The sequence below is a fragment of the Folsomia candida genome, unplaced genomic scaffold (assembly GCF_002217175.1).
Source record: "Folsomia candida strain VU population unplaced genomic scaffold, ASM221717v1 Fcan01_Sc002, whole genome shotgun sequence".
Lineage (NCBI taxonomy): Eukaryota > Metazoa > Arthropoda > Collembola > Entomobryomorpha > Isotomidae > Folsomia > Folsomia candida.
In genome coordinates, this window is record NW_019091194.1 from 17,703,290 (window position 1) to 17,723,154 (window position 19,865).

The following is a 19,865-nucleotide window of genomic DNA, read 5'->3' on the forward strand; positions in this document are numbered from 1 at the left end:
CTAATAATAATCAGCTATATGTAAGGATGAAATGCATGTAAAGAATATTAAGGAGGGTGTGCTTCATGGGAAAGGTGTTTTTTTATATAGAATGTCCGTCAATGCCATTCACCAATGATGACTAATTTCGAGTCCTTCTCTCATAAATTCTATGCTCATAATTATAAAAATAATATGGGCAAATAGCCCATGCATAGAAGTGTTTTTTTGTTTTTGGTGCAAACTGGATACATTGGGTGCCACTCATTCATTCAATCCTCCGGCTGATGATCGAGCAAGCAACAATAAATAACAATTGGAAAATTTCCAAACAATGGCACAACCAAAACAATTTTAATTCAAAGTGACACAGTGCGAAGGTACACAATGTATAATTTTACATTGTAAATTTCAGTAACAAACTTGATTAATATTTAATATAGATTAATTGATCAATAGATAATTCATTTGCACCATCTACAATTTGGAGGACATGTGCTAGAATGGTCTGTTGTAAATAACATTTGACTGGAAGAATAGTTGACAAAAATCATCCCTTCGCCATGCAATAACCAATAATTCGACAAGAACTAAGCTCCTAATGCCAATTTTGGAATGCCAATTTGGAAGTAAAACTGAATGATCATGGGGTCACCTCAGAGAGGACTCAGTGCCTTCCAATATGTTTGTCGACGCCATCATGGGGGAGACAACCAGTCTCATTTGGCGAGATTGGTGGTTGACCATCATTTTTCCGAATCTAATGGGATTCTGTTTAGGAAAAATTTATTGTCCCACTACGGATGCGTCAATGCGATCGAGTTCTCCGAAGACGGTAGTCTAATGGCCTCAGGTACTAAGCCATTGGCCTGCATTATGTATACGCAAATTAATTAACCACTAATAATTTATTAATAATAAATGATTAATAGGCGGTGACGATAGACGAGTATTAGTGTGGAATATTCATAAAGCAATTGTTGGGAATGACAAACCAGTCAGCTGCGATGCGGAACATCGAAGCAACGTTTTCGCTCTAGCGTTTGACTCCTCTCAACGGAGGATTATTTCTGCAGGAAATGATGATCAAGTCATTGTGCATGATATTCATACGTGGGTGCTAAGTAAATCTAATCTATTTGATTGAGTACTGTCTATACTTTTATAGTAATAGTAATTACTTTATCCTGTAGTGGGAAACCAGTGGAATTTTTTCGTATTGGAGAACAGCCAATATTCGGTGTTAGCACAGATCCATTAAATGATAACAATTTTGCGGTTGCTGGAGACGATGGAAGATTGCTTATATACGACATGCGGGATTCGAGTGGTCAGTAATAAAGCAACAATAACATAGGTCCCTGCATATGACTTGACAGTTGACACATGTGCATCTTTGCAGATCCATTTTCGCTCGCCAAATTCCATTCCGCATTTCATTCGGTAATGTTTCATCCTGTTGAACCTAGGCTTGTGCTAAGTGCGAATGCGAAAGAGGGGGCTGCGTTATGGGACGTCCGCATGCCGAAAAAGTACGTGAATTTTGGCAATTTACATTGCTATTCTCATTTGTGTGATTTATTAAATGTTGTCGCTCTTTAGAGTCCTCTTAAAGTACGGCGCTTCTCTTGAAATGGGTGATCAATGTTGTATGAATGCGCGTTTTAATAAAAACGGCTCCAACGTTTTGTCCTTGCGACGAAGACTTCCGCCAGTGATGTATTCGACACATTCAAGCTCACACTTGTTCCAATTCAACCATTCTAGCTTTTACAATAGTTGCACGATGAAAAGCTGCACTTTTGGTGGAGCTGACGATCAGCTCGTCATGTCTGGGTCCGATAATTTTGATCTTCACATCTGGGCAATTCCTCCAGAAGGGAGTAATCGTAAGAAAATATGTCCTATTTGGTTTGTGTGCTTATCAAACGCAGTATTGAATTGATGTGGGGTTACTCAACAGGCTGGGTGAACGAGGCTTCTCTGATTCTACGAGGGCATCGTTCCATCGTAAATCAAGTTCGCTATAACTACTCTCATAATCTGATTGCTTCCTCTGGTGTAGAAAAAATGATCAAGGTTTATTTTTATCACTAAATATCTGGTGATATCTGTAATCCGTACATTATGGTTTACCTCCTATTATGTATATACTTTCTAGATATGGAGCCCTTTCTCAATCCCAGACGAAACCTGTTGGACGGATGACGAACCAGCAGGAAGAACCTCAGAAAGTCCCAGACAAATTTATTCTCAAGTAAAAGTTTCCCATATTCATTGCTGAATTTTCATAGCTATTTTCTAACACAAAATTAGAAATTTTCATTAATGAAATTTATTCGTATGATACACACAGGAAGAATATGTTCGACTGTATATGCGAACTAGTCATGGCCATGTATGATAAAATATAAATTCCGTGTTAATTAATTTTGGTTATTTATAAATGTTGATGAATTTAAGCATCATTGCTTTGTACAGTTTTTCTCGCCATCCCACATTGACAATATGTCTCAGTCAGGGGGAAACACAAATGAGGATGCTCGCATGTTGGCCTTTTTTGATGCTCTGGTCCAACGGGACATTGCTGGATTGTCTGAGGAAAGTGATGTGGATTCAAATTATACAAATACTGTTTATAGTACCGAAAATTCAACATCTGACGACGAAGGTTATAAGTTAAACTTTTCCATCAATCAGGAAAGTTCGTCTCAATGGACCATTTTGTTTATGCAGGTGAACAAAACTCACAGTCTTTACAACATGGTTTGATGAACAGTGAGATAAGTCAGCAGCTTGCAACAGCAACAATCACCAGAGATGCTAACTCATCCTCGTCGTCCTCCTCCTCTTCCAACCATAATGACTACGACGAAGACGATGAACCGAGATTATTAGACTTTGAGGATTTACCCATTTCCGGCTCGGAATCAGATCAAGAATTACGTGATAGACAATCACCTCCACCTGATAATGTTCATCACGAGCAACAAAACAGTAATCCAGTCGCGAGTCCAGACTCTTCGGTAGGAAGTTCGGAACCAAATACGCTTACAAAGCTTATTGCAACCAGAGAGTCACAACTGAGGAAACTAGCATCGATTAAACAACCGTCGAGACCGAAACACAAAGAAGATGAGAGGGCACAGTTGAGGTCCAAAACAACAACTGCGTCAGCACGAGGTCATCCATCTAGTTCCGGTAAGTAAACCCATACTCTTGCATAGGTTCCAAACCTTTCATTCAGTACAAAACGTTACAAATAACATTTAACTAATTTTTATCGCGGAAGAAGTGCGAGGATCACCGTCTCCACTCCGAAATCGACGACGAAGCCTTCAAACGACGCCCATTTATGAAAGCTCGAATAATTCGGCCATATTACCCGACAGTAGGACGCAGCCTGGACCTAGTTATGAACTTATAAATAATCTAATGACCCGAAATCTTCAATCCACTCGCCTCGAAACCCAAACAACGCCAATCACTGTACAGTCTCGCAGTGACCCATTTTATTTGTCGTCGACGTCGTCGTCCTCTTCTTCTTCTTCCTCCTCCTCCTCCTCGTCTGGCTCTTCGACTGCTTCCGATGATGATATGAAATCTAAGTCTTCAAGAAAAAGTCGTGTTTCAAAACACCTCAAGATTCCTACTGGTATCGTAACAACAGTGAAGGAGTCTTCGAACTCATCCAACTCTAATTTAGAATTTACCAGGAAACGCAAACGAAGGAGGAAGCTATCCGGACTATCTGCTAATTGTTTCGCAAAAAAAGTAAAGTCTGAAGGAACTCCGTCTGATAGCGGAATTGATGTCTCTAAAAGTGATGCTGATTTAGACTTGCAACCTACAGCAAGTTGTTCTCACTCCACACCCACTTTTCTAGCTTTAGGAAACATAGAGTCGAGAGCGTCTCATTCATCGACAACAACAGCAATTGCTACTAGTGGTGAAGGGCAGTCGCATCAATATCAACATGACGATGATTCAGAATCTAGCGACTAACTAATCTTGTACGCATATATTTTTCCTCGGTTTTAGTGACGCCTTGAACCCAGATCACGTGATTTTTAGTGTGATAAAAAATAATTCTTCACTTTGACAAATTTGTAAATTCTCGCTACTCGCTGATGAAAACTCGAAATGTTTTATGTACATCCCATGACGCTGAAATAGTTATTTTAATTTTGAATTAAAACTTGCTTGTGCAAAACGCAAATATTTTACGGACGTGTTTGTTCAACACTTTTTTTATTTTTAGAAAAAGTCAAGAGTGAGGAGTGCTTACAACGTTAACCGCACACCCACTTTTTAAAACAAACATAACATGAATTTAAATTAAATGTTAACTTAGGGTGAAATTGTTCACTGGAATGATAAAATTTCTCGATAGAGTGTGATGTTGAGTTTTACATAATGCAAGTAAATATATTAGATTATGAACGGTAAATAAAGGTCTGCGTTTAGGCTCCTATTTAGCTTCCTTACGTGGCTAATGGAGTTTGTTTTGTACCGGTTACAAAGTTTTTTCGTGAATATTGAATTCGTAGACAATTTTTTTGTTTCAAGTATACAGTCAATAATTGGGGAACAATATATCGGTCATATAGTCACACATAGTAGTTTCATTTAGTTTTGTTTGTTAGTTGAAGTCAGCAAATGCCACCAACGCCAGTTCTTCAAGAGTCTACCGTCTCGAGTATTTGTCTCTATATACATAAAAATGAAATAATGATAGTGTTCCAAACTACGTCGAAAGTATTTAACAAAACGGGGTATTGTAAAAGTAGAGTAGAGACACTCCATAAAAGATTGTTTGATATGTGTTCTATAAAAGTTGGTTCTATTAAAATACTGGGTTGGAAGAATATTACAAGTAGGAAGAAAGTCGTTCCTGGTTGGTTCATCAATCAATGGTCCACGTTGCAAATCATAATAATACCAAGAGTAAAAGATACCACACAGTTCCATGATTCTAATCTACCTCTGACGATACACAAAGCTGCCATAAGTTGCAATTTGTTAGTAGTTTGAAAGCGTCATACCCTTGTTCTATGTTTGATACTACATTTTTATGTATAATTTCAGACTCAGGCCCAACACAATATGTAATTAGCGGCGGCGTTCTTGTTGTTGTTGTTGTGGCTGGAAACCTGCCAATCTTAATTCGATCATCTTATTATATTTTGGATATTTTTGTCACTAATATTATTAGTTGTCACTTAAATATTTCCTACTTATGATTATTAATATTGCGATTACAAAGGTTCACATCATATCTCTAACAAGTCTGCTAGTTGAATTAAAAGTCCATATTAAACTCGTGGTATTAATAATAAGATAACGCAGATAATGTAATAATAAGGGTAATACTATTATGTATGTTTCCTCCTAAAATGTATTACATTGAAACTTGGAATGTCTGCTGTCTCGCGAACGGGTTTGTTGGAGTTTGTCCAGTGCGAGCATGCGCATTTGCCCAGTCTGCGTCGAAGGGGTCCGCGCCCAGTGATTGTGACCGGGAGGGAGCTCCCCGATGCATAGGCCTAGCGTTTACTAAATTATTACTAGCTACGGGTCCTATATTGCTCACTTTTGCGTTGTTGTCAGAGATTTGGTTACTACTTTTGATATTGGAAGGACTGGCCGATTGTGATGCTTCAAAAATGTTTCTATTTCCGGAAGAAGCGGCAGAAGGTTTGGATATGAGAACGGAGGAAATTTGTGGAGCAGTTTTTACTGGGATATTCTCTTTGATCGGGGTTATTTTTGGTTGTAGAGGTGCTTTGGGTTCATGGCTCGCCGTCAAATTATTGATCCATGAATCTACTCCCGATTTGGTTGTCGTTGAAGACGTGGACGACGACAGTGAGTTTAACGTCGTACAAGTTGGAATCGTAGAGTTGGCAGTTGATAAAGCTGTAGTATTAAAGATGGGCAGGGTGGAATTCTTATTGTTCGAACCCACTTCTTCATCCCAGGGGTTTGTGAACTTTGTGGGGAACTTGTTAGAAGTAGATGAGTTGTGTCCTTTGGCCTAATAAAAATCCATACACAAATTACTAATAGTAATGTCAAATGCCAAGAAAATACAATCAATCAACCTCCACAAATTGTCATACCTTTCTTGTTGACTCGTCGTGATTTGCTGCAAGTAGCGATAAGCCCTGAGAGACCTGTTGACATAGTTCGGAAACCAAATCCTTGTTTTCGATTTTCATTGAAGGACCTAAATTCAGTTCGGAGGAGGTATTACTGGACGAAACTTCCGGAATTGTTCCTCCAGCTAAGGAGCCCACGGGCAACGAATGCAAACGATTGCGTTGCGTCCTTGGAGGTGGAGCAGGACTTGCAGACACTGAAAAAACGACAAAAATTAATAAAATAACGCACTCGTAGATTTACTGATAAAATTTAAGTACAAGTTTAGAGTACCTGGGGGTATAGAGTTTGAGGAAATGTTGGAGGACTGATTATTTCCGAAAATGTTTTGAGTCCGCTGGAGATTGGAGGGCAGTTCGTTCAATCGAAGGGACATTTGCCTTTTGAAGGGAGAGTGGTTCGAGAGTTGCGAAAATCCGCGGAAGGAACCCTGCCTTTCCAACATTTTGGGAGGAGCATGCGGCCTTTCTATCGCATGAGTCGGAGCTACCGGAGGTCGTGTTGCCGCATTATTAGCCGCCGTGTTATTTGCATTCATCGCACTCTCGGTGGACGAGGAGCTCAAGGAGTCGGTCATCGATGTGACTCTGAAAGACCCAGATCGGGTGAAAGTGGACGTTTTAGAGTCGTACGTCATCGTCACGCCGCACTCCTTTTCCCTTTTCTGCTTCCTTTCCAAACAAACTGCAAACGCACATCCGACCTGCAATCAATAATAAAGCGTCTCCAATATCATAATCCGTCCGCCTGTGTATGTATTTAGTAAAACACACGGTAACTTTGTCCAATCATACTTACCCCGTGACTCAGCCTTTCTCCCTGATTACGCCCAATTTAGAAAGATGGTGTTCATTTCATTCATGAGCCGATTTTCAAAGGATCCCCAGAGATTGAGACGGATGAGAGAGTCGGAAGAGTGAACATGAAAGAAAGACAAACCAAACAAGACAAAGATTATTATTTGGGCGTCCTGCTAAGTAATCAAACCCTGATCCATGTCGTCTCAACGTGATTCTATATACTTTCCCTTTGTGAGTTCATTTTATTCTCTTAGTTGATGCCTCGGGCCTAACACTAAAACTTAAATTTATAGAAGACTGGCACAAAAATGTGGGTTGTGGTAAAAGTCGGGAGAAACACAAAAAACATCAGTCGAGGATGAATGGGCTCATCACTTTCACCAACATTTTTGTCCATGTGCACCTACTCCTCTGTATTCCTCCCATTCTCCAAACTAGCTCTCCAAACCTATCTAAGGCATATATTTCTTATTTGTTCTTTGCTTCTGCTGCAAAGATTTTCTTTTAATTTCTTGAAGCACTTTTCACGTCTTCACTAATGCAGCAGAGCAGTCTCTTCAACACATAATTCATTTGGGTCATGATGATGAGCAACTGTGCAAACTTTCTCTTTTCTTTTCTCTTTACTTTCTCTCTTTCTCTCTCTAGTGGACAAGTTTGTGTTACATTTATTACGAAAACCACACTCACCGAGTCCTTTGTAGCAAGAAACCCATGGCACATCCACCTACACAGATTTATAGAGCTTAGTAATCAGTGTACGTAATAAATATTTGCCAAAATGACCATTACCTCCGAGTGGTCCCATCACGGCATATATAAGAAAATCCACGATCGTGGTTTCGGTCAGGGGCGCAGAATGAAACCTTCTCAATCGTTTGATCGACTATTAATCCCTGAAACGACAAGCACTTTTTAGAATCTCTCAATCTTACCGTTCGTATATTTGTTTAGCACACGGATCCGTGCACATATGTACGTAGATGTTTGCGCATATTCTTGACTTTTCATTAGAACACGGTTTCAATTGTCCGTATGTAGAATCAATTGCAAATTTCTGTTTGTTGGAAATCATTGGCTTCAGTTTACCTTCGTGTCATCTTCCACGACGCGAAGCCCATCTCCTGTGACGTACAAGTTTGCTTTCACCGGTCGTCTCCTCGAGCCCTGATTGAAAATTAAACATACGTTGCAGCAACCACAACCACGAAAGTTTGTGTGTGACAAAATTGGGAAATGAGGTGAAAACAACTCACCCTGAGGACTTTCATTGCCTCCTCGCAGACCTGCATCCCCCTCGACTCGAACACTTCGACGCAACCCAAGTACTGCAAGAGAGAAAATGAAGCATCGCAAAATTAGAATTCATCACCAACTGCATAAAATCCGAGAACAAGTCAAACAAACTTGGGTCAATTAATTCTCAGGAGGAACCCAACCAAACGACGATGGCTTTGTTTGATGATTTCTGCTAATCAAGAACTATAGACTCATGATACACACAGGCTCTGATCTGATGTGATGTGTTCAATGTTGTACATATCCCTGACCTTAATGCAGAGAGCAAACTGCTGTTCATGAAATTGTCATTCAGCGTGAGTGCTGTTACACAATACAATGGTTTACTGAATAGCGAGTTAATTATTCGGGTTGGGCGACCATTTGTTGTCTTCTTTCTTCTCAACTTTGAGTTTCCTCATTAACTTCAAACAGATTCTATAGAGTCATCCATTATTTTGTGGTCACTCATCAACTTGGGGCTAATAACACAGAGCAGATTTTCGCTTTGATTACACTACTGCTCTACTTCAGACTGATGTAACAATTTCCAAGTTGACTAATTTAGTAGAAAGTCCAAACGACAAGGTCATCTCACTTACTATTTGTACGCCTTTCCAATTTCTGTCATGAGGATGGGAGCTAACTCTACAAAGTGCTTAAAATGAAAATGAAATACATTTGGCTTGTGACTGCTTTTCCCCAAGTTTGTCATTGCAACATGCAAGCTAATCTATAATAGCGTGAAGTGAAACTTTTAAAACGAGGCATTACATATGCAAACCATACACGGGTGGGTGCCGAATGCATAAATACACAGCAGAGTTAGAATTGAACACAACTTTCTTCTGCAGATACATAACCTTTTGAAAACAAGTACACCATTACATAAGTGACTACACAGGAACCATTACGTATGTAGTCGTGACACAAAAGAGGAGGGTGAAAGATTTCTCGTGGAGAAAGTTGCCTCGGCGAAATATTTAGCAAAACTGCAGCTAGGAACAGACATGTATGGACAGCTATGTACATAGATGCCTAAAATGCTTCATAGATATACATAACGCTGATGACTGGAAATAAAAAGACTTACTTTGACGTGGAAGGTGCAATTCCCAGCACGAACGGCCTCCTCGTCGGCCTGAAAATAATACGTTAAGGTCAGTTTATACATATATTCAGCCGCATTGTGGTGTCTGAACATTTAATTTTTCTGTTCAAATTCCCGAAGAAATAATCATCTCGACAGTTACATAATTATATTTACTAGGAAGGAGAGACTACTCTAATATTAGCTTCCACCCAAGTGAAAGGTCAAGTTTTATCCCCAAACCCCTGAAATTACAATTTTAACATGCTTTCATGTCTCATCTTCCTGTCTCAAGCTTTCTCTATTTCTGGAGGCCAGCTAGCATACCAACTTCATGGACGTTGCGTGTCCATGAAGCTTATATTGACGTGATCCCTATGTAAGTCTCATAGCTCCCGAATATATATATATGTAAAGAACATTTTTGTCACGGAATGTACGCAGAAAAATTAACTGTCAACACAATGTGTAGTTGTTGTTATTGCATTGATGAATTAATAATTTTAAAAAAAGTCTTCTTACCTGCCATTGGTGTGGTTTGCTGCTCTCAGGACCATCCTTTTTGCGACGAAAGGATTCTCGTAATGACCGTCTCAACCGGTCCATCCGCTGCATCTTGACGACGACGACGAGACTTTTTTCTTACGTTAGACGCAAAGTAGTGGGAGGCAGACTTCAAATTAACAACTTATCCTGCTCCTTGGTTCGATGGTATTCGTCTCCAGGGTATGATTTGGACTTTGTTTCTGCAGAGTGCTTGTTTACTTTCCCTTGCTGCTTGTGTCAATAATTGACTTTCTCTCACTTCACGTCATGATGATGAGATTAGTTGGAGTTGCGAGTGGAGGAGGAGGATGGTCACCTGCAGAGAAAAGTGGAGATGGAAAATGAGCAAACAGAAGAAGAGGTCTGTAGACATGATAAATATATTTCGTGAGTGACATAATCATTTAAGACGAAGAGTTGTCCACCAACCACCCAAACCAGCCGTGTAACAACAACACCCAAGCACACAAAATGATAAATAAAAGACAAATGAGATTTGATGACAGGGAATGAACACAAACTTGTGGCAACAGTTTCGGGTTTTCAGTTCGTTATACTAGCCCATTGACGGCTGAACCATGGGGACATTTTCCCCAGAAATTCAGCAAAATCGTATTCTCCCCATGTTAATAAGACCCTCTTTCTCCAATCCTACATGCTAACGTCCCCAACTTCCGTCGCCACTGCGCTAGCCTCCAATTTATCTAAAGTGACTCATCGAATTAATCGGATCGGATGACTAAATGAGGTTGTGGTGTGGTTCTATTTCCGCAAGAGTAGCGAATTCAGGTACACGTTCTATGTAAATTGCTTACCTTGCAGACTGCACGTACCTTCGACATGCCAATCACGGCGACTATGTGGATGACACAACCTCTAATTGCGGTGCGGATATCACACACCAATAACAACACATGGCAGCAGAATTGCGCAAAATGAATGATCTGACTAATCAAGTTGAGCATTAGAGTCGCACATATATCTCGTTTAGTGGCACGTTCAGCTGTCCTGATATGTGCTTTCCTTTCATAAACCAATTTCACTTGATCAACATATTATTGTTTCCTACTTGTGGAAATCCGTGTCATGGACATCTTTAACTGTAACTAAGTAGTGCTGGGCCTGGGTGGCTTTGGTAAGAAGATGTAATTTCCTCCAAGCCCCATTATATGTACATTTACTTCATTTTATACTAGGCAGACTTTCAGCCACCCAATGCCAAAAGAAGCCGGCGGTAGGGAAAGGACCTTTATGCTGCTCCCTGGGAACCACTCTCTCTAATTAAGGTCTGGCCTCTGCATCACAGCCGAACCAAAATATCCTTATCGTTTTACTCTTACGGATTGTGATATAATTCAGCATCGATGGAGGACCGACATATGTCACAGTTTTGAATGAAAGTTGCTGGCTCGTTTGTACGAATATTAGAGATTTGAGTGAGATACATACATGCATCTTCAACCAGTAGAATGAACACAGCGGATTAAAGCAGAGTTGATTCAATCAAATCAATATATAAATGTTTGTGTCTGTTCTAGACAGGAAATGCAGTCCTGAGGCATTTTCCATGTCAAAACCTTCATGGAAATTCACCAGGTCTTGGTGGGCGTGTGATGAGGTTTTGCGTTACAAAGCTTTCAACTTTACACAATTTGGATCATTTATTCCGATCATCATGGTCTCGAGAGAATTTGGAATTTGCTTTGAGTTATGAATTAAAAACGGCTCGGTTTACACACAAAGAGCAAGAAGGGCGAGAAAACAATGGAATATCTTCACAGAAATTTGTGTTTAAAAGAACATTGCCGATAATAAATGTCTAGTTCATTTCAACCACCAAATTTTCTGCCTGCCTCAAAAGGATGATGTACATAAATATGTGATGAAATATACCTTTTGCACAGACTCATTAATTACTAGATTCTGCTAACCGGTACTTCAACTTAATAAAATCTCTCAGCACAGTCTGCTTAGCCCGAACCAAAATGTGTACACGTTTCAACTCCATCGATCTACAGAAATGGCAGACAGACATGACGGTTACGTAAGCCCTGGTTCTGGCTAAAAATGATAATAACGAATCTTGAAGCTCATTCGCACTGGCGCCATGTCCTGTTTATTGCAAAATTTTGGCCATTTATGATTCATTTCCTTGAATTAACTCGCCTATAAACACCGCTATCAAGTGAAGCTATTCAATTGCGAAAAGCTTCGCAGGATAATTGTGCAGTCTGGTTCAGACAAGCAAGTGTGATGAAGGTACAACAGTAAATTTTTCACAGGTAGGTATCTCCCCTCCTACAGCCCACCACCCACTCGTCGTATGTTATTACTACGACATTATCCATTGTCTTTGTGTTTGAGAAGATGTGAAAAAAAAATTAACACCATTTAAATCTATTCTCCAGTCCACATATGTACGACACAATAAATAAATAGAATAAAATACTACATAATTGCATTGCATGCATTATTCGAGGCCAGTTTATACAAACTAACGAGAAAGCGATGCCACAATATCATGGTCAATCTCACGTACTTAAATATGTAGGTGCCATGACCATGAGCTTAAATACACGTCTTACATATTATTCATTCATTATATTCTCCATCTTTGTGCTGGTCACATTTACGGTTGGCAATTCTTGGTCAACTTGTGTAGCATATAGAGCCGCATACGTAAGTACGTACTGTGTTAAACCCATTCTGCTTTTGAAATACAATGCTAATTCTCCATGAGTCAAGTTTAACGTCTAATGTTCATTGTCTGTCGTCCCATCCTCCATCCGGATTATTCGTCTTTCAATAATTCATGATATGATGCATTAAGCGTCAGGCAACGCGATGACTGCGCCGTGTTCGGCTGAAGACACGGGTACGACTGACGAGCGAAGGGTCCTTAAAATTTACATAAATCCTTCAACCTGTCAGAACAGACTCAAAACTCAATTCCAGATTCTTGGTCCCTGCTGCACTGCAGGCTGCAATGCTCACAACCTTCTTTGCCACTCCCCACCAGTGATTACAGCACATTCAAAGTCATCATAATACATAAGCTTCTGTTGCAATAATGGTGATCCTCAAGTAAAAACCTCAGCTATGTACAAGCTCAACCTCACTCTTGTAGTACACAAGAAATAAAATAACAAGAAAAGCAAAGCCGCCAAGAAACTTGGTAATAAGCAGGACATTCATGTGCCCGCAAAGAAATATGAAATGTATGGGGTGGATTTCGTAATGTTACTGCCAGGTACAAAAGTACGTGCGTGGACTATAAATTGCTTTGTCGGAAATTTGAAATTTAAGGTTTGGTGTGGATGAAAAGAAAGAAGAGAAGACATTTTTAGTAGCCGGCCACAAAAAAGTTTTCTCACTTTCGCAACTACACAACATATTAAAAACCATCGGATCGATAGTTTGTAAGCTTGGAAAACTTTACAGTTTAGAAAAAAAAGTTGAAATTCCAGCAACAATGGCTGCAAGTAATTCCCACGCAATAACTTTCAGCCCATATTATGTACGTATTTTTATTTGGTGGTGGTCATAAATGTCAATGTCAATACGTACAAATGGGCACTGATGAGTTTGAGATGGATGGTTTATTTAAGAATCGGTAGTAAGAATTCCTTGGCTGGAAGGAGCAGTAGTAGTGACTATAAAATTGCAATTCGATGTGGCCATTACACAAATGATAATCATAACTACAATACGACGACTACAGAGTTGTCTCCTATATCCAAATACCTCATCCGTCTAAATTCTGCTGAGCAGCGAGTAAAGAAATGTCACGTCCATGTTCTCTGCCGAGAAAGCAATTGCAAAATTACTATCTCGCTCATGGACGGAGCCAGTTTCTTCACGAGCGGATGAATGAGAAAACTCGGAGAGAAAGTTGGAAAGGCAAAGTGAAATTTTGTGTAATGTGCCAATGTACATACCTCGAGTAGTTGTGATCTTTCTCATTTTTCTACAATCAAGGACACTTTCATGAAGGCATGTGTTAGCCTACAAGACAAATTTAATTGCAAAAATAGACTAATAAATATTTCACCTAATGAAGGAAATCGCAGAAAATTCAACGCACAATTCGTATTTTCAATCGAGTACTCGAGTCTTCAACAACTTTTTTGTTGTTTAAAATATTTCATGTTTTTGAGAAGAACTTCTGACGCCAGCATTCACGTCACCAGACGCGACGCCCAATAACACCAGCTCCATTTGCAGCATTTGAAAGTCATGATTTCGTTTTGAAATCCAATCTCTGAGCGAGTTGAGATTTAATTTCAGAAAAGCTGGGTCAGAAATGGCTGTCATTCAGAAGATCAAGGAAAATCCCATCATTGAACACTATTTCCTTTTTATTGAATTTTTGCAATTTTTTGCTCCACTCTAATCCAGAAGACGAATAAGTTATGTGTATCACAAGGAGGACGCTCTTTCGCATGAGGTGAGAGCCAGCCAGAGCGGATGTACAATGTACATACGAACGTCGTACTTCTTGGCCAAGAAGGAAAAGAAGAGATCTTGTTTGCGAAATAAATCAATAATTTCCAACTTCTCGCCACCACCACTCGTTCCTCTTATTCGACTTTATTTTTTACGTACGTGATGTGATTCTAGGAACTACTTTTTTTTCTCGACGACGACCACTCCGCCAATTATTGAGCCTGTAATAATGCCTTGTTCCGAGACAGACAAATGACATTTTTCCTGATTAAGTTTTCTACTAGAACTCATCCTAAATTGGATTCCACTCTTCAAGCTTCTACCAATAACTGTTCTGCAGAGTGTATCTATTTATTTGTTTCATATATTGCAGCTTTAGGTTGAGATGCATTTGTGGATCCATTTGACCAATAGTTTTATAGAATTACAACATTATTGCAACGATAATTTGATTTGCCACCATCTTAAATTAGATTATGAAGAAATTATATATATAACCGTTCAAACATGGCCAATTTTTAATATAAATTCCGAAAGTGGCTCTGCCTGCTGATAAAACTGGTTTAGGCCCGTCTGTCTGGATTCCTTCAACAGTTTTGGATCCTGCATGCAGCACATTACACTGATTACACAGTTTTGCGAAATCTGGGCAACTCCAATCTTTCCCGTTCCCCTGAAGCTTAGACTAATAAGCCAATCCTCAAACAGGAATTATATTAATCTCCTTCGCTCTCTCCGAATAAGTAAAAAAGTAATCCAACTGTTGCAGTTGATTTAATGGCAAAGGACCACGATCACGCAGCCAGAACAAGTACAATTGTAAATCTCCGAGTGACTTGCATTATACATATGTAAAAACAGTAGCGGTTAGTAACCGCCGGTTACTGGACCATGAAGATTGTTGTGTCTCCGACCATTCCCAATGCAATTAAATCAACTTTTACCATTAAGACTTTAGACAACTGCTGCGGTGAATTAACCTCAAAGACAAACACTCGGTTTGTAATGCATCCAACTTTCTCATGTCTCAAAAATAATGCCAACAAATTACGTGAGTACTTCATGTTGTGACTTTGTGATGACCACCAACTGCATTACTGTAGTATTAAATAGCATTGTTGATGTGGATTTTTCAAAAATCATTCCAATATAAGCACCCATCATTATTCAGTTCCTTATTTATTATTATTCTCAATAAAAACTTATGAATGGAGTGAGAGAGCTTTGAAAGCCGAGAAGGTTACTTTAATGACGATACGAGTGAGTCCAGTAAAATAGTGACGACTTGAGAATTTTTGCGATGCCTACGTTAATTGAGACGACATTTACTTATAGGGCAACAAGCAGCAACAAGAAACAACTGGGAGGGTGAGTTGACGAAGCCTTGAACTGGAGTAACCTCACTCAAAGCAACAAAGTGACGATCGACAAGAATACGACAACCAAAGATGATGGGGATTTTATTTTGCCTTCTAAATTATTTATTTACCACACAGACACTGAAATTACTTACGTATATAATCTTGTGCGTGGTGATCACCCTATAAAAGGGGCTACATAATCTGTATGTTCGAATTGTTCAAAACCTTGCAGATTTATTTACTTGCTTACCATTATCGCAAATAATTCCAGATCATAAAACAATGTATAGTCTAATTTCAATCACAGAAACAACACGACTATAGTATGAAGTGGAAAACCGTAAATTTTGGGGCTCATAAAAAATCTTCTACGTTTGCAATAATGACGATCGATTAAATTGTTTAAGTTTTTTGCCTATAGCTTCAAAACTAGGTGTGTACACCTATCTAGATCATCACACGCACGACGTAGTACAAATATTAAAATTTTGTGAATGGGTACAAAATTGACATGTTTTTCCTCATTCGTATATACATATAAACCCATACTCCTTTATTTGTATGTTTACGCCTTTTTAAACAAATGAAAGAAAACAACCACAACGGAGAAGCTTATGTTATGGTTTACTGTTTACTTGTCTAATTAAATGTACGTAGAAGAAGTGCTTGGAATGCGGATGATAATTTTAATTATTAAACTTTTTGGAGTCATTTTTCACCAATGTACATAATATGCTTGACAAATATTCAAATATTCACTATTTCTCAAATATACCAAAAGTATTACAACAACTTCTTATGAACAACGATAAAAGGAACAACTGGAATTTCTGTAGATTTGGACCCCGGACTCACTGTTCATGATTTGGGAAACCTATTAATTTTGTGATTATTTGTCGGTAATGAATACCAACTTGCTGGCTCATTTCTGATCAAAGGAATTAACGTCGCAGAATGAATTATAATAAACGCACAAAGTAGTAATTTAATTTTGGACATACTGACTGACTATTGAATAAGGCAATACTGTGGAGTGTATTTGATATCAACCAACACAACCAATATTTGTTTTCCCTTCGTTTCCAGTAATAAGATAAAGTAATTCACTTTACAGGCAGACACTGCTAATCGTAAATACAGTGTTTGTTATCTCACTCGTTTGACACGCTTATAACTTTTATACCATTTCATTCGACACCAAATACCAAACACAAGCAATCAATATTAAAAATTAAGCTTAAAATCTTTTCTTCAAATTCAACCGTCTAAAACCTCAACCTAAGTCAAATATGCTGCTTACCTTGGATTTCTGTCCGTGTTTATCCAAAAGTTTGTCGTAGGAAAACTTGGTTCGAATAACTTCACTATATGCTTTAATCAAAATGTTGTTAATTTGGTGCGGGCAATGTCCGGTTAGCGAATATTCGGTGGATCAATTTTCTCTTAAAGCTGGGGCAGGTGTTGTGATGATGAGTCACAAAGGTACTTGCAGTTACAGTCACAAAATCACAACCAAATTGTTATTACGATGACCAGTTAATAAGTATACGACGGACACACCTGGCTGGCCAACGATTATTCAACTCCTTCACTTAACTCACTTTAATGCTAGTGTTCTACGTCTACCCACTTATTTTTGGAAAATTTACCAACATCTAGAGTTCAAGTATCAGTCCCTGCAGAGGTGTTGTGCCATCAGTTTGCAGTTGGAGTTTATTAGGGAGTAGCTTATTGTGCGATGCGATTCGCATTTTGTGTATCTCGCCGACTGAAAAGTAAAAGTAAATTAGCATCTCCGTCCCTGTTAAACGATGGAGGTTCCCACACATTCCCTCCCGTAGCCAAGCACACCTGAGAGGACAAGGGCCGTGCTATCGCTTTTGTGATAGAAACACCTTTGGTATCACCAACAGCGCTTCATTCCTCCGATGATATTTGCATCCATCCGTAACTCACACAGTAATAATAAAATATCTACCAACCAACTCAATGCTAAAAGCCCCGTCTGCCTCCTGCTTAAATCTCACATCCTGAATCAAAGCATTGTATACGTAATGTGTAGTATTGTATGGCATGTCTTTAAACCCTCTCGCTTATACTCGTAATGTATAAATGTTGATGTTTGCCAAGGTTTTGTTAGGAGCGTGCAATAAGTGAATATCAAATTTCCACCTGGAATGTGTCTTATACTAGGAGGAAATTCGCATTAAGGAAATTTTCATTTCAGGGGAAAATATACGCTAGACTATGGATGCCCCGTAAAACAACGGTGTTAAAATGATCAACCCTTCTTCTTTGCTTTGCTAACGTAGTACAAAAGAGTGGACAACAGATGAGTTTAGTGTGTAACGCTCAAAGATAATCAGCATTATATGCGGCAACTGACGCTAATACACATGCACACAGTGAAAGCATAATTTCCTAGGATAAAATCTAAAGGAGTTAAATATGTATCTAAACCGAATTTGTTCTCGGATCACGATTTTATTGAAATCTTAAATCATAAAGTGAGTTACAACAAGGATTGCTACTCTGACTTAACGAGATGAGAACGAGTAACAATTTTCTGTAGTATACAACTCGCAAATTCAATAGGGTAAAAGTTACCTTAAATTCCTTCCAGTATGGGGAGGATCGGAATACTACAGTTGGCCCATGTTGGCCCAACTTTACCGTTTAACTTACGATTTTTCCATAAGATGCAACAGCGTATGTATGAGAATCAACTCACCTCAAGCAAGAAAGGGCCTTGATGTTTTGCCCAGGTTGTTTGCCAATTTGGAGAATTGCGAAGTTGGTGAGGAGAGAGAAAGGAGGGAGAAAGTGTAGCGTTTGCGACGAAGTCTTGGCTATACTGAGGCTGCGGACGGAGCGATCGCCACGATTATATCAAAATGAGACTCCTCGCTCGCTCACTTTCTCCACTTTCTCTCCCGTCCGTCCGGGTTACTCGCGACGCTGGGAACACGTCTGTGTTCAAGGGCTTTGCATGAATTGATGATTGTGTGTGCACAATGGAACCACCCACACACGCCGCCAACCATTCCCCGCCCCACCAATCCCCACCTCACAACTTTAAACCGCTCAAAAGTCTGCCCAATTTTTGTACTCATGTGAACAATGCTTTGCATCGATTTTTGGCAAATTACGATAATTAGTCGCTTGTCACGCCATTCCTATGTTTCAGGTTAATGTCCGGGTGGACTTGGGAGAATGTTGTATGTATGCGTGCGTGGGTTTATTCGCCAGTTCATTTCGTGGATAAAACTTGATTCCCCTAAGACAAAAAGAGGCAGGAGAAAGAGAAAGCGAGAGACCCAGGCGAAATGGAATTGTCTTGAATAAAGTACAACAAAATATGTACATCGGCTCCAACTTTTTCTGACAATGTGGGACTCGGAGGAGTAGGGTTTGATAGCATTGGGGAGGAAAAAGTTTCTCCGAATTCTCGGAATGAACCTTTGCATGAATGCAAATTATCCTCCATTCTACTTTATTACGCGGCGTCATATTTTTCATGCATGCGTGCTTTCGCTAATCTGGTGGTGCGTGATTTAAATAGCAAAAATAAAAAATACCATTGCTGGGTTCGATTCTTTCCGTTTAGTTTTCTCGAGTCGCAAGATGCGAACTCAAGCGGAAAACCAATACGTGAAATTCAAATGAATGATATAATTTGTCAATTTTTCAAATATAGCGATGTTCACATCATCATGGTATTACAGTTAATTATAATAAGTCGTTACACACATGTATACTTACTTATGTACACGAGCAGCATGCATAATCGTCAATAATATCTTCATGTACACACACATGTACATACGTATGTGAATGTAGATATGTATCCAGAGAGGTGATCCTGAGTTTTTGTAGGCGTGGGTTTAGATTACCGGAGGATAGTGAATTGCAAGATGTCACGTATGTATGTATGTATTTGCTTGGTAAAATTGACACGCTGTGTCGCAATAGCCGTCAAACTTACGTATGACAGATTATTATGCAGACTTGACATCACATGTAATAAATTAGGTTTTCTGCCAGGTTTGTTTGGTTTGCCCAACGGGAGCGGTCATCTCGAGCAAAAGTGATGCCAGATTTTCTCATCAACTGAACAAAAATTGGTCATATTTGTGAAACTTGTCTTGATGTTTTTGCGTAGATTAGCTCGTTCTTCCTTTAGCTGCCTGATTTTGTGCTAAT

At 39.2% G+C, this 19,865-nt stretch overlaps 2 protein-coding genes and 1 long non-coding RNA gene across 6 annotated transcripts; 2 read left to right on the top strand and 1 right to left on the bottom strand.

Moving 5' to 3' along the window:
* Window positions 1-219: 219 nt before the first annotated feature.
* LOC110845318 (DDB1- and CUL4-associated factor 5) lies at window positions 220-4,205 on the top strand. 2 transcript variants are annotated; one of them, XM_022091715.2, is made up of 12 exons: window positions 220-359; window positions 439-832; window positions 912-1,092; window positions 1,173-1,309; window positions 1,382-1,511; window positions 1,582-1,868; window positions 1,943-2,058; window positions 2,141-2,236; window positions 2,336-2,377; window positions 2,461-2,650; window positions 2,716-3,180; window positions 3,272-4,205. In XM_022091715.2, exons 2-12 carry the CDS (start codon window positions 619-621, stop codon window positions 3,982-3,984), a joined length of 2,571 nt encoding a protein of 856 aa, XP_021947407.1. In that variant the 5' UTR covers window positions 220-359; window positions 439-618; the 3' UTR covers window positions 3,985-4,205. The 2 variants fall into 2 exon arrangements, with proteins under 2 accessions (XP_021947407.1, XP_021947409.1); XM_022091717.2 differs by having other exon boundaries at window positions 3,275-4,205.
* Window positions 4,199-18,509, bottom strand: LOC110845319 (protein numb). Of its 2 annotated transcripts, XM_022091719.2 has the most exons (12): window positions 18,394-18,509; window positions 16,963-17,430; window positions 9,832-10,171; window positions 9,313-9,360; window positions 8,198-8,269; window positions 8,031-8,108; window positions 7,734-7,837; window positions 7,632-7,668; window positions 6,940-6,960; window positions 6,415-6,844; window positions 6,102-6,337; window positions 4,199-6,016 (listed from the first exon to the last, which is right to left on the bottom strand). In XM_022091719.2, exons 3-12 carry the CDS (start codon window positions 9,922-9,924, stop codon window positions 5,381-5,383), a joined length of 1,755 nt encoding a protein of 584 aa, XP_021947411.1. In that variant the 5' UTR covers window positions 9,925-10,171; window positions 16,963-17,430; window positions 18,394-18,509; the 3' UTR covers window positions 4,199-5,380. The 2 variants fall into 2 exon arrangements, with proteins under 2 accessions (XP_021947411.1, XP_021947410.1); XM_022091718.2 differs by lacking the exon at window positions 18,394-18,509 and having other exon boundaries at window positions 16,963-17,611.
* Window positions 10,689-12,316, top strand: LOC118434369. Of its 2 annotated transcripts, none has more exons than XR_004833965.1 (3): window positions 10,689-10,990; window positions 11,052-11,291; window positions 11,394-12,316. It is a non-coding gene; the product is annotated as an uncharacterized LOC118434369 (long non-coding RNA). The 2 variants fall into 2 exon arrangements; XR_004833966.1 differs by having other exon boundaries at window positions 11,056-11,291.
* Window positions 18,510-19,865: the final 1,356 nt, after the last annotated feature.

Coding starts and splice junctions, on each gene's coding strand:
- LOC110845319 (XM_022091719.2), bottom strand. CDS start 9,924: ATGCAGCGGATGGACCGGTTGAGACGGTCATTACGAGAATCCTTTCGT. Junction 6,845..6,939: donor GAGAAAGGCTGAGTCACGGG/GTAAGTATGATT, acceptor TATTGATTGCAG/GTCGGATGTGCGTTTGCAGT. Junction 6,338..6,414: donor CTCAAACTCTATACCCCCAG/GTACTCTAAACT, acceptor TCGTTTTTTCAG/TGTCTGCAAGTCCTGCTCCA.
- LOC110845318 (XM_022091715.2), top strand. CDS start 619: ATGATCATGGGGTCACCTCAGAGAGGACTCAGTGCCTTCCAATATGTT. Junction 1,869..1,942: donor TCCTCCAGAAGGGAGTAATC/GTAAGAAAATAT, acceptor GTTACTCAACAG/GCTGGGTGAACGAGGCTTCT. Junction 2,237..2,335: donor CCAGACAAATTTATTCTCAA/GTAAAAGTTTCC, acceptor TGATACACACAG/GAAGAATATGTTCGACTGTA.